This window comes from Scyliorhinus canicula, chromosome 11 (genome assembly GCF_902713615.1).
Source record: "Scyliorhinus canicula chromosome 11, sScyCan1.1, whole genome shotgun sequence".
Taxonomy (NCBI): domain Eukaryota; kingdom Metazoa; phylum Chordata; class Chondrichthyes; order Carcharhiniformes; family Scyliorhinidae; genus Scyliorhinus; species Scyliorhinus canicula.
The window spans coordinates 85,563,633-85,576,635 of record NC_052156.1 but is presented as its reverse complement, the minus strand read 5'-3'; the positions used below and the strand labels follow the sequence as shown (position 1 = coordinate 85,576,635).

Genomic DNA, 13,003 nt, shown 5'->3' with positions numbered 1-13,003 from the left:
TCTCATCCAGACTCAGGCCCTGCATTTGTTTGATGGCCTGCACCCGTTCTGCCTCATGGGGGTTTTGCCTTGCCGTTTCTGCCGTCCTGATATGGAAGTACAGCTTGTTAGCGTGCTCGTGGAGGACGTAGGTTTCGATAGTGATGGTAAGGGTGAGCTGCTTAACTTTTAGGAGCTGCTGGCGAAGGGAATCGGAGTGGACCCCAAAAACGATTTGATCCTGGATCATGGAATCAGTTGTTGAGTCATAGTTGCATGACTGCGCGAGGATGCGGAGATGGGTTAAAAAGGACTGAAAAGGTTCATTCTTACCCTGAAGCCTCTGCTGGAAAACATACCATTCAAAGCTCTCATTGACCTCAATGTCGCAGTGGCTGTCGAACTTCAGCAGGACAGTTTTAAATTTTGTCTTGCCTTTGCCGTCAGCAAATGTGAGGGAGTTGTAGATGTGGCTAGCCTGGTCCCCGGCTGTAGAAAGGAAGAGTGCGATCTTCCTGGCATCCGATGCAGCCTCGAGGTCGGTGGCTTCAAGATATAGCTGGAACTTCTGCTTGAAAATCTTCCTGTTGGCACTGAGGTTGCCGGCGATGCAGAGCTGCGGGGGTGGGCGGACGCTGTCCATGTTACCGGATGGCTGATCGCTGGTTAAAGGCAGATTATCTCAAGGTAGGTCCATCAAACTTCAGCATTACTCACTGGTAACATGATGTGTTGGGTAAGCTGGGTCTACGTGGACTGCGTTTGGTGCAGTGTAGAGAGAGACAGGCTTCCAACACTTGAAAAGATGCAACACGATTTTATTGAACAACTAACTATAATACATGCTTAATTGTGGGTTGACACTATGCTGACTTGACTGGAGACCTGAGGCTAACCTGACCAGTCTAACTGACCACCACATGGTGTTTGTACTAGTTGCTGCTCACGAGCCCTGACTGTCTCAGAGGCTGGATCCTGAGAGAGCAGGAAAACTGGTGCCCTCTGGCTTTATAGTGGTCGTGTCCTGTCTGGTGATTGGCTGCTGTGTTCTGTGTGCTCACTGGTCATCCTGTGTGTCAATCACTGCCTGTCTGCACTCCATCATATATCTGGATGTATATTATGACACACCTCTGTGCCAATACCCGGGCACTGTGCACGATGCCTTCATCCTGGTGATTTGTTGGGGTTTTTTTCATTTGGGTTTGAGGGATCTGTGTTGGGAACTTGGAAGGTTTTGGTGTGGGGAGCCTTTATGTTGGTTTTCTCTAGGTGGTGGAGGGAGCTCTGGCAGGGGCTACTTCACGAGCAAGAGTACGTTGGCTAGTGAACGGAAGCGAGGTTAATGTAGGGGCCATGGTAATTGGAATCTGTATGCACAGGTTTCAATGGATCTGGGAGGTGTGAATGGGGTGGGGGGGATGGAGATGATACTGGGAAAGGTGGTTCTGAGAGGAAGTGTCTGGAGGGGTTCTGGGAAGTGGGGGGGAGAGGTAGTTGCCTGACAGTGACTAGGGGGTAAGGCTGGGTCCCCTGTTGGATTGGACCAGCAGTGGTAGGGGGGGGGGGGTTTGGCCCCTGGTCGGGGTGGTAACATGGAACGTGTGAGGGCAGTGGGGACCAGTGAAGCAAGCGAGAGTCTTCTCACATTTGAAGAGCTTGAAAGCCAATGTAGTGCTGTTGCAAGAGACCCACCTGAGGGTGAAAGACCAGGGGTGGGATTCTGCACGAACCGGCGGGGCGTCAACTTCAGCGCGAAGGAGTGGCTTGAACCACTCCAGTGTCAGGCCGCCCCGAAGGTGCGGAATCCTCCACACCTTCAGGGTCTAGGCCGGCGGCGGAGTGGTTTGCGCCTCGCCAGCTGGCGCGGAAGGGGCTTGGCGCCATGCCAACCGGCACCGAAGGGCCTCCGCCGGCCAGCACGAGTTGGCGCATGCGTGGGAGTGCCAGCATCTGCTGGCGTCATCCCAGCACATGCGCAGAGGGGTTCATCTCCGCATTGGCCATCGCCATCTGTTACAGCGGTCGACGCGGAGGAATAGAGTGCCCCCACGGCACAGGCCCGCCCGTGGATCGGTGGGCTCCGATCGCGGGCCAGACCACCGTGGGGGCACCTTCCGGGGCCAGATTCTCCCGAGGACTCCGGAGGCCGCCCGCGGAGCCAGGTCCCGCCGGTAAGTACCTGTTGTAATTTACGCCAGCGGGACCGGCCGTAAACGGGCAGCCACTTGGCCCATCGCGGGCTGGAGAATCGCCAGGGGGGGTGGGGGTGGGCGCTGCCAGCGGCTGCTGACTGGCGCGGCGCGATTCCCGTCCCCGCCAAATCCCCGGCGCCGGAGAATTCGGCAGCCGGCGGGGGCGGGATTCAGGCTGCCCCCCAGCGATTCTCTGACCTGGAGGAGAGTCGGAGAATCCTGCCCCAGGAAGGGCTAGGTGAGCCAGGTGTTCCACTCGGGCTTGGATAATAGGGGCCGGGGGGGGCGGGGGGGGGGGGGGGGGGGGGGGGGGGGGGGGGGGGTATAAATACTGGTGATGAAGTGGGTGAGGTTCCAAATGGAGAAGGTGGTGGCTGACCAGGGGTGTAGGTACGTAATAGTAATGTGTGTTTTGGAGGGGAGGGTGGTGACGCTGGTTAGCGTATCTGCCCCAAATTGGGACAACATAGGATTTATGAAGAAGATGCTAGGTGCCATACTGAATTTGGATATGCACCAGTTAATACTTGGTGGAGGTGAGGATGGAACGGTGGATAGATCCAAATCGCATTCTCCCTCGAGGGGAGGGTGTGTGTGGTTTGGCTGCATTTATGAGGGAGAGAGCATATTTGTGCTTTTCGCCTGTGCAAAATGTGTATTCTAGGATTGACTTTTCTGTCATGGGGAAGGCGCTGCTGGCCGGAGTGAGGAAGGTAGAATATTCGGCCACTGTTATCTCAGACCATGCTCCACATGGGTAGAATGGTCCGGGAGAAGAGGCTGGCACCGAGGCCTGTGTGGAGGATGGATGTGGGATAGTTGGCAGACCCAAATCTTTGTACCAAATTGGGTTTAATAATAACGGGAGGTTTCACAGTCAATGGCATTGAAAGCAGCAGTGAGCAGCGAGGTCATCTTGTTTAAGGCTCTGGTGGACCGAGAGGCAGGAGAGGAGTGGCAGCAGTTGGTGGAGGAAATTTTGGAGGTGGATGGAATGTGTGTGGGTGATCAAACACCAGATCATTTGGTGAAGAGGAAGGAGTTACAAGTGAGGTTTGACCTTCTGTCCATGGGAAAGGCGGTTTGGCAGAGGTGGACGAGTGTTTGTGTACAAGTATGGGAGAAGGCCAGCCGCTCGTCGGCAAGCCAGCTCTGCTGGCAATTGGCTGCGAGAGATTGTTTTTTAAAAAATAATTTTTATTCAAATTTTTCAACAACAAATTTTCTCCTAACAATAAAGTAAACAAGGTGTAGAAATAAACAGAAAGAGAAATCCCCCCCCCAATACAAAGCAATAAATTAATAACTTAATAATACAAAAAAGAAGAAAATAGCAAACACACCGTCGCAAAAACAAACCCCCTTAACAGAACCCGAACAGTTGTTGAGATTGACCACCCTAACCCTCCGCCAGAAAATCGAGAAAGGGCTGTCACCGCCGGAAGAACCCTTGTAGGCTTGGGGGCTTCGCGTCCATCCACTGTAAGAGAATCCTACGCCGAGATGCAAAGGCCAGCTGAATTAAGCTGAGCCGTGCGCAAGAAGAGGACGAGTTCAGCCTCCCCAGGGCATCCGCCCACATCCCATCGTCGATCTCTTCCCCTAGCTCCTCCTCCCACTTCGCTTTCAGCTCTTCCACCGAGGCCTCCTCGTCTTCCTGCATCATCTGATAAATTGCCGAGATCCTACCCTCACCGACCCACGTTCCCGAGAGCACCCTATCCTGCACCCCACTAGGCGGCAGTAACTCCGCCACCTGCCGCTTAACAAATGCCCTAATCTGCATATACCTGAAAGCATTCCCAAGGGGGAGGCCCCACTTCCCCTCCAACTCCTCTAAAGTCGCAAACTTCCCATCGAGGAAAAGGTCCCCCATCCGCCTGATGCGTGCCCTATGCCAACTCAAAAACCCACCATCTATTCTCCCTGGTGCAAACCGGTGATTGCCCATTATCGGGGCCCACACTGAGGCCTTCACTTCCCCCCTATGCCGCTTCCACTACCCCAAATTTTGAGGGACGCCACCACTACCGGACTCGTAGAGTACCTTGCCGGGGGGAGCGGGAGCGGGGCCGTCACCAAACTTGTACCCACACAGGGCGCCACCTCCAACCTCTTCCATGTGACACCCTTCCCCTCCATGACCTACCTACGAATCATTGCCACGTTCGCAGCCCAATAATACCTGGCTGCGAGAGATTGTTCAGGTCCGGGACAGACCAGAGGAGCTGGTGGTGGCACCGGAGCAGGAGAACAAAGCACTTGAGTTCAATAAGAATTTGTATGAGTTAGAGCCTCCGGAGGACGAGTCAGACATGAGGGAATTTTTGGGTTGGTTGGAGTGTCCCAAAGTAGGAGAGGAGAGGGCAGGGTTGGAGAAGCCAGTGGGAAGTGGAAGAAGTGCAGGTGGCGATAGGGAAGATGTAGGCGGGTAAGGTTTCAGCACCTGCTGTGCCGCCAAAACTTGGCTATTCAATGCTAGTCGTGTTCAATAAGGGGCCTAAACGGGGAATGAACAGCCGAGACCGCACAAAGCCTTGTTTTTTACAACGGGGAGCTCCCCTCACCGGAACTCCCCATTGTAGCAAGAGATTGGGACACCATTTCCCCTTGGAGACCCCCACGAGTGCCGTTCTCCGTTTGTGGGGACCAGTACCAAATGGCACTCGCCCGAGGTCTCCAAGGGGAAAGGATTGAATCCCAAAGCCTCAAGTACCTTGGGACTTTGCACATTAGAGTAAAGCTTATTGCAGGTTGCAGGTTCGCTAAAAACCAATCCTGCCCAATGTGGGTGGGATTCTCCTTGCAAAGTCTTGCGAGATTGTATTGAATCTCATGAGGTGTCGCGAGCCAGATGGATCATGTGAGCGGGGTCTCCCGGCTTTCACCGGCCACGCTGCGCCGCAGCAAGATGCTTTTCCTGCGTCGAGTGGCCGGAGGATCGCGCCCATTGTCTATTTTCTAAGCTTCCTGTTGAGAGCATCTGAATGAAAGTTATTCCAACATTACAAATGATACTTGATATCACTGAAGCAAATTGTGGGAACTGTCCTATTAAAATTTGTCATGGTCCCAATATGTATCTCATTAATAATATTTTATGAAATATCCTTCATTTTATGAGTTTTTATTTTAATTGGTTCTTAGACATGAAGAAGATTATTTTGTTCTCCCTTTAAAAGCAATAAAAGCACTAATGTGATTATCATCCTGCAGCAACAATTTCCGGGTCTATTACCCAATTGAGGCAGATGTGGGACCAATGTAACAACATCATCCACACATTATTCTTACCTCCGGATAGGTTTTCAAGGATCTCTCGATGTTATCTTTCACACTTTCCTTCATAACCTTTTCTACATCCAGCAGCCAGTCCTCCACATTTCCTGTGGGGTAGATGGTCCTGAAAAGTTTAATCTCCTCTCCTTCTGCAGAGAACATGTGTGTGATGTTCAAATCCTCCTCAAAATGTAACTGTTAAAAATAACAAAAAAAACTGAACCCTTACAGCAACAAAATTAGACCAAAAAAACATCAAAAATCTCGTATAAAGATGTGACCTTTTTGTTTCCCTAAGAACTTGTCTGGACCACGTACTGCTTTGCATAAGGCTGGATCTCACTTCTTTACTGAATAATGGAACAGAATTGCTTTGGTGAGAAATGTAAAATTTTGCTCTAATGCAGCAAAAAGCTGTTTTGTATTGAAACATCACGTCAAGCTAATGTAAAGGGGGGGCTTTTTCCCTTAGATAAACTATCCAACTTCGTCGTTCTCGACCTGTCTGCAGCCTTTGAAACATCACCCTTTCCATTCTTGTCCAGCTGGGTGGGACTGCACTTGCCAGTTCCATTCTTATCCATCTAATCAGAGCATCACTTGTAATGACTTCTCTTCTCACTCCTGCACCATTATCTCTGGTGTGCTCTAGTGATCAATCCTTGGTGCGCTCTATTTTTCATCCTCAAGCAACCCCATGATGACATCTATCCAAAATGAATGTACGCCGACACCCAGCTTTCCTCATCACCTCTCTCGTCTTCTCCACTATTGCTGCCTTATCAGATATCTGAATTCAATAGAAAAGTTATCCAATGAAATATTGGGGAAACTGAAGCCATGTGTTTTCAGTCCTGTACAACACTCCATTTCCTAGCTACTAACCCTCTCCCAGGCGACTGTCTTAAGACTAAACCGGACTGTTTGCAACTTTGCTGTCATGTGTGATTACGAGAGTCCAACCAAATGTTATCTGCGCCATCACTAAGACCATCTATTTCCACCTCCATAAACATGTCTGAATTCTCAACATACCTGCTTCTGAAATTTTCATTCATGCCTTGTTACCTTTAGACTTGACAATTCCAACATACGCCTGGCTGGCCTCCCACATTCTACCCTCTGCAAACTTGAGATCATCTAACATTCTGCTGACCATTCATATTGTTACTCGCACCAAGTCCCTGGTCTACTTTGGCTCCGAGTCAAGCAGCATCTTAATTTTAAAATTCTCATCCTTGGTTTCAAATTTCTCCATGGCCTCATCCTCTCTCTCTCGCTCTCTAATCTCTTCCATAACTGCAACCCGCTTTGCTCACCTAATTTTGTCATCTTCAGCATTCCTGATTTTAATTACTCTCCCAAATTCCCTCCCTATATCTCTCCACCCCTCTTTCTTCCATTAGGACACTCCTTAAAATCTTCCTTTTTGGCAAGTTTTTTGACCATCTGCCCTATTATAAACTTATAGGTTTGGTCAGTAATTTCACTTTATAACGCTTCTGATGAGTGCCTTGGAATGTTTTTGATGAGCCATCAATTGCACGAGAGACGAGTTGCTATACAAAAGTTAGGCTTTAATAAGCTAGAACTTAGCCCTGCGGTTGTCTACAATAAAATGGACAACCGCCGGGCGCTTCGACTATTTATACCTCGGTAAGGAGGCGTGGTTAACTCAGCCTCTCGACCAATCGGAGAGCTGTCACATGACTGGTCTCAACCAATCGGTCGAGAGGCACATGACCGACCAGGGCCAATGGTAAGCCGGTGTTCTGCACCAATGGCAGACAGCTATGCAAATCATATCACCACAGTTTTATTACATTAAAGGCACTATATAAATATGTTGTTCTTTACTCTGTATCTGTTTGTGTTTTACGCTAATCTGGGAGTGTCTGATGTTGTCACGGGCTATCCAGGATTGCAAAAACAGACTAGGCCTGACCCAGAAAATAATGAACCATTTGTTTGATTTTGGTTGTTAGAAAGGATAATTAATTCAACCATTTGAAAGGGAATAATTATTATGGAATCTTACCATGGCTTCTGGTAAAGAAAATCTTGTCACATCAACTTAATTGATGTACTGAGGAAATTACAAATATACTAGACATTTGGGGCAGAATTCTCGAGAATCGCCCTGGGCGTCAATCCCGCCCCTGCCGTGTCCCAAATTCTCTGCCCCCCCCGAGATTCGGCAGGGGCGGGAATCGCGCCGCGCCGGTCGGCGGGTCCCCCGTGGCGATTCTCCGGCCCGTGATGGGCCGAAGTCCCGCCGCTGACAGGCCTTTCCTGCCGGCGTGGTTTAAACCACCTCTGGTACCGGCGGGATTGGCTGCACGGGCGGGCTCTGGGGTCTGGGGGCGATCTGACCCCGGGGGTGTGCCCCCACAGTGGCCTGGCCCGCGATCGGGGCCCACCGATCAGCAGGCGGGCCTGCGCCATGGGGGCACTCTTTTTCTTCTGCCCCCGCCATGGCCTTCACCATGGCGGGGGCGAAAGAGACCCCCTCCCCTGCGCCGGTATGACGTCAGCAGCCGCTGACATTCCGGCGCATGCATGGACTTCCACCGGCTGGCAAAGGCCTTTCGGCTCCAGATGGGGGGCGCCAAAGGCCGTTCGCGCCGGCCGGCGGAGTGGCAACCACTCCGAGACGGGGCTAGCCCCTATAGTCGCGGAGAATTCCGCACCTTTGGGGAGGCCCGACGCTGGAGTGGTTCACGCCACTCCGTCCCACCGGCACCCCCCTCCCCGCCAGGTAGGGGAGAATCCCGGCCTTGAAGTCCAATCACTGGTGTATATTTTTTCAAAAACCCTTCGACAAAGTGCCACACAGAAGGCACTTTGTCAACATTGAGCTTTGAGGCATTGAAGAGCAGGGGCAGGATTCTCCAAACCTCCGCGCCGAAATCCCGTTCGGTGCGGAGACGGAGAATGGGGCGTCAGACCCACGATCGGGTCAGGCGCCTTCCCACGACTCTCCGCGGACCGGAGAATCGGCGCCAGTCGCGCGCACGTCGATGAAGCGCCGGTCGAGGGCCATTGAAAGAGGCCCCGGCGGCAATTCTCAGCCGGCAGCGGGCCGAGTTCCCTCCGGCGTGGTTCACTCATGGTTCCACCTGGCGAGTCCTCGGAGTGGCAACTGCGTCCAAGTCCGGTATCGCCCTGGTGGGGGGGTGGGAAGATCCGTCATTTGGGGGCCTCCAGGACGGCCAAGCCCGTGATCGGGGGCCACTGATTGGCAGGCGCGCGCGATCTGGGGGGGCCTATATTGTTGCGGCTGGCTTGCTGTGTGGGTCCGCCACGTTGCGCAGACCTACGGCTGGAAGTGCAGGGCCCTGTATCGGCAGCCGGAGCTGCATGGAGTACTCCAAGGCCCTGCTAGCCCCTTCAAAACGGAGAATCACTCTGGACTTTCTCCAGGAAAGTCCAGAGTGATTTCGCTCATTTTCTCGAGGGTGTGGGAACATCTCCCATTTTCAGAGAATTCCACCCCAGATTTTGAACTGAGTAAAAAATTGATAACATTCCTATAGATAAAAGATAATTATTAATGATAGAAGCTCAATGTAGGAACTGGTTACTTGCAGAGACTAACAAAGATTGAGGTTGGGAACATTAGTCTTGACCAGGGGTGGGCAAACTTTTCCGTGCAAGGGCCACATTCAGAAATTCACAATTTTAAAGGGCCGCATAGTATATTAAGTAAAATAATTACTTCACCCGGTTATGATTCTGGGCGCCTCATATAGAACATAGAACAGTACAGCACAGAACAGGCCCTTCGGCCCTCGACGTTGTGCCGAGCAATGATCACCCTACTCAAGTCAACGTATCCACCCTATACCAGTAAGTAACCCAACAGCCCCCCCCCCCCCATTAGCATAAAGACCTTTGGCGGGCCGCATGCGGCCCGCGGGCCGTAGTTTGCCCACCCCTGGTCTTGACTATCTTTATCAATGGTCTAGATGAAGATGTGGGGGAAACTACTTGCAACTTTCCAATAAGACAAGATATGTATGTTCAGGAAGATTTAGATGCCACATGCTTCAACCTGATGCTTTTCAATGTGCACTTAGGAACATAGGAAAATAGGAACAGGATTGGCCACTCAGCCTGTTGAGCCTGCTCTGCCATTCAATACGATTCTGGCTGATCAGACACACTGGGCGAGATTCTCCGCAAATGCGGAGAGTCGTAAAGGCTACCGTGAAACTGGCCGTGTTTCACGGCAGCCTTCACACCCGTTCCCGGGACCCGGTTCTCCCCCCCCCCCCATCGGGGCTAGGAACGGGACCCCGGGAATCACGGCGTCGCGGCCTTAACGACCGTCATTAAGGCCATGCGCCAAGATGACGCGCGGCTGGCGTCTGTATGACGCCAGCCACGCATGTGCAGGTTGGAGCCGGCTCCAACCCGCTCATGCGCGGGTGACGTCATGCGCGGGTTCCGCATTTCTCCACCACCCGCCCGACAAGATGTGGCGGCTGATCTTGTCGGGTGGCGGAGGGGAAATAGTGCGTCCCTTTTGGACGCAGGCCCGACGATCGGTGGGCACCGATCGTGGGTTTGTCCCCTCCCGAGCACAACGGTGGTGTTCCCGACCCAAACGGGCCTCTGGATGCCCCAAAAGGGCATCCAGCACCCGTTTTTACGACGGCAGCAAGCATGTGCGATTGCTGCCGTGAAAAAACGGGCGTAAAGGCCCGGCCGCTCGGCCGCGGAGAATCGCCGCTCATCGTAAAAAACGGCGAGCGGCGATTCGTGACGTGGGTCGGGCGTGGGGGGGGGGGGAGAATAGCGGGAGGGCGCAAAAAATGTCGGGAGGGCCCTCCCGCTATTCTCCCAACCCGCGTGGGCAGCGGACAATCGCGCCCACATCCCCATGTCCTTTTACGTTATTATAGAGATCTATCAATCTCTACCTTAAACAAACTGAATGACTGAGCTTCACAGCTCAGTGGGGTAGAGAATTCCGTAGATTCACAACCTTTGTATAAAGTAATTTCTCTTTATTTTGATCCTAAGTGGCATCCCCCATTTCGAAATTTTATCCCCTGGTTCTCGGCTTCCCAGACAAGGGAACCATTGTATCTGCATCTATCCTGTCAATTTCTTTAAGTATTTTGTAGGTTTCAATGAGATCACCTTTCATTCTTTAAAACTCTGGAGAATACAGGCATAGTTTGCCCAATCTCTCTTCCTATGGCAGTCCCGCCATCCTCAAAACAAGTCTGGTGAAACCTCTATGGCAATAATGTCATTTCTGAGGGAGGGTACCATAATTGTACACAGTACTCCTGGTGTGATCTAACCAATGTTCTATACTGAATGTTCTATATATTCAGTTTCAACTGAAACACAACCTCACTATTCCTGTACTCAAATACTATTGTGATAAAGGCTAACATTCTATTGGTGTTCCTATTACCTTGCTGCACCTACATGTTAATGTTAGCCTTCAATGACTTGTGGACAAGGACACCCAGTCCCCTTTATACATCTACACTTTTTTATTCCTTATCATTTAGGAAATACTCTGCACATCTGTTCCTTCTACCAAAGTGGATTACCTCACACTTGTCCATATTATATTTCATCTGCCATGTTCTTGCCCACTCACTAAGTCTGTCCAAATCCTCCTGGAGCCACTCTATATCTTCTGCACAACACACTTTATGCCTAGTTTTGTATCATCTTTGGGTAAGAGCACTTCCTTGAATGTGTAGACCATGCAGGGTTGCAAGTCAGAATGGGAGACGTGCTTGATTCATTGAAGGTCCATGAACAATATTACAAGGCTATTAGGAAAGGAAGTATATATTGCCAGGATAAATATAAAGTCAGAATATTATGATTTATTTAAATATGGATCTGGTCAGGCCACATTCGAAATTATAACCAGTTTTAGTCCCCTCACCTGTGGAGAATATAGAGGCCCTGGACTTGATTCTCCCAAAAAAATCTCTAAGTTAATTTGTGCCAGGTCTTTCAGGGAGTTTCCCCTGCGAGTTCCCCACCACTATTCAATGACACTGAGGATGGGATTCTCCGGCCGCGCCCGCCAGGCGACTGGGGTCAATGATCTTTTCCATTGCCCGCGTCTCGCCTGTGGCAATCTTGCGGTGGGTGGAGCAGAAGAATCCAGCCCTGAGTCACTTTTTTGAACCTTGGGGAGTTTCTCACCGGTTTAGCCCACACTTAGAATTTGTTTTAGCACTGGGGAGCTGCATTCAGGCCACCATTTTGAAAGGGTGCCCCGATCTCTAAGTGAACTTGTGGGTCCCCCACAACTCCCACTCATGGGTAATGTCACTCCACACACATGAGCACTACCCCACACCCTGCTATGGGGTCCCTGGGGGTCCCCCTACTTCAGGCCCCCTTACTGTACTCCCTCCCTTCCAGGACCGCCATCCGTTAACCCGCCAACCTCTCGGAAGACCCTACTTACCTGTCCTACACACCCCCACCCTGAAAACCCCCCTACACCCTACCTTCAAGGGCATGGCCCCCTCGGCCATGACCCTTGGCAGTGCCATCCTGGCACCCTTGCACTGGCACACAGGCAGTGCTCCAGCTAGCTTTGGAGTGCCACCTGGGCACCTTGGCAGTGCCAGGGTGGCACTGCCAGCTGGGCAGTGCCAACGTGCCCACGTTCCAGGGGTGGGTCAGGGAGCAACCCTGCACTATCCCTGAGCACCCTATCTCCAGTAGCCCAGGAGACCCTTCCACCCCCGGGTGATGTTCCGACTAGTCCATGTTCTTGTGGACCAGCACTGATCAGTACCCGACTGCAACCTCCCTGGGGAAGCCGGTGAATCGAGGAAGGCTGGTAGATCCCAGGTATGGAGGTCTTAAGTAGGTTTAAGTCCTAATTATGCGAGCATCATTTGGTCTCGCGAGATCCGGAGGCTGCCGGGAAGCTTTCAAGAGGGCTCTCCCGAGATTCACCAACCACATTTTGCTTTTGCTTGAGTGCAGAGAATCACACCCCTGTGTTTGGAAAAAGAAGTAATTCAAGTCAAAACATGCACAAGCAAGACCCAAGATGGCATGGGTGGATAATATCAGGATGTGGCCTAACATCTCAATGGGAGGGTAGTGAGGAATAGAAATCAATGAGGAAAGATTGCTTATTGTGTGCCAACCCCTGGAACAAGGACAGATGAAAGACAGACAAGGCTGAATGATCATTGTTTTGTTATATCTCAATCTCTTGACCACTAGAAAATGGATTATCACCCTCCATCCTCATTTCACAGAGGATCTTTATAGTCACTGACAAATGTTCCCAGAGATAGAAATATAGTGCTTGATGGAACCATCAATTCAGCGAACACGTGTAGTTGGATCTGAACAAAGGCTTTAATACACTTACAATAGAGCCAGCCTATTTGTCGATGAACTTCAGATGAACTGCAGGCTGGCTCTAAGGCACTGATCTTTATACATCGGTCCCAGGGGGAGGAGTCCTGGGCGGAGCCAAGGGAGGAGCCCAGTACAAACTCTCGCGTACTCCCAGAGCGACTCCACCTGGTGGTCGGATA

At 51.3% G+C, this 13,003-nt stretch overlaps 1 protein-coding gene across 1 annotated transcript in view; it reads right to left on the bottom strand.

Moving 5' to 3' along the window:
- Positions 1 to 13,003, bottom strand: part of dnah1 (dynein, axonemal, heavy chain 1) — a 995,196-nt gene that overhangs the window by 615,453 nt on the left and 366,740 nt on the right. The window contains 1 exon segment of the mRNA XM_038812191.1: positions 5,469 to 5,648. Within this exon segment, the coding sequence (XP_038668119.1) occupies positions 5,469 to 5,648 (180 nt within the window).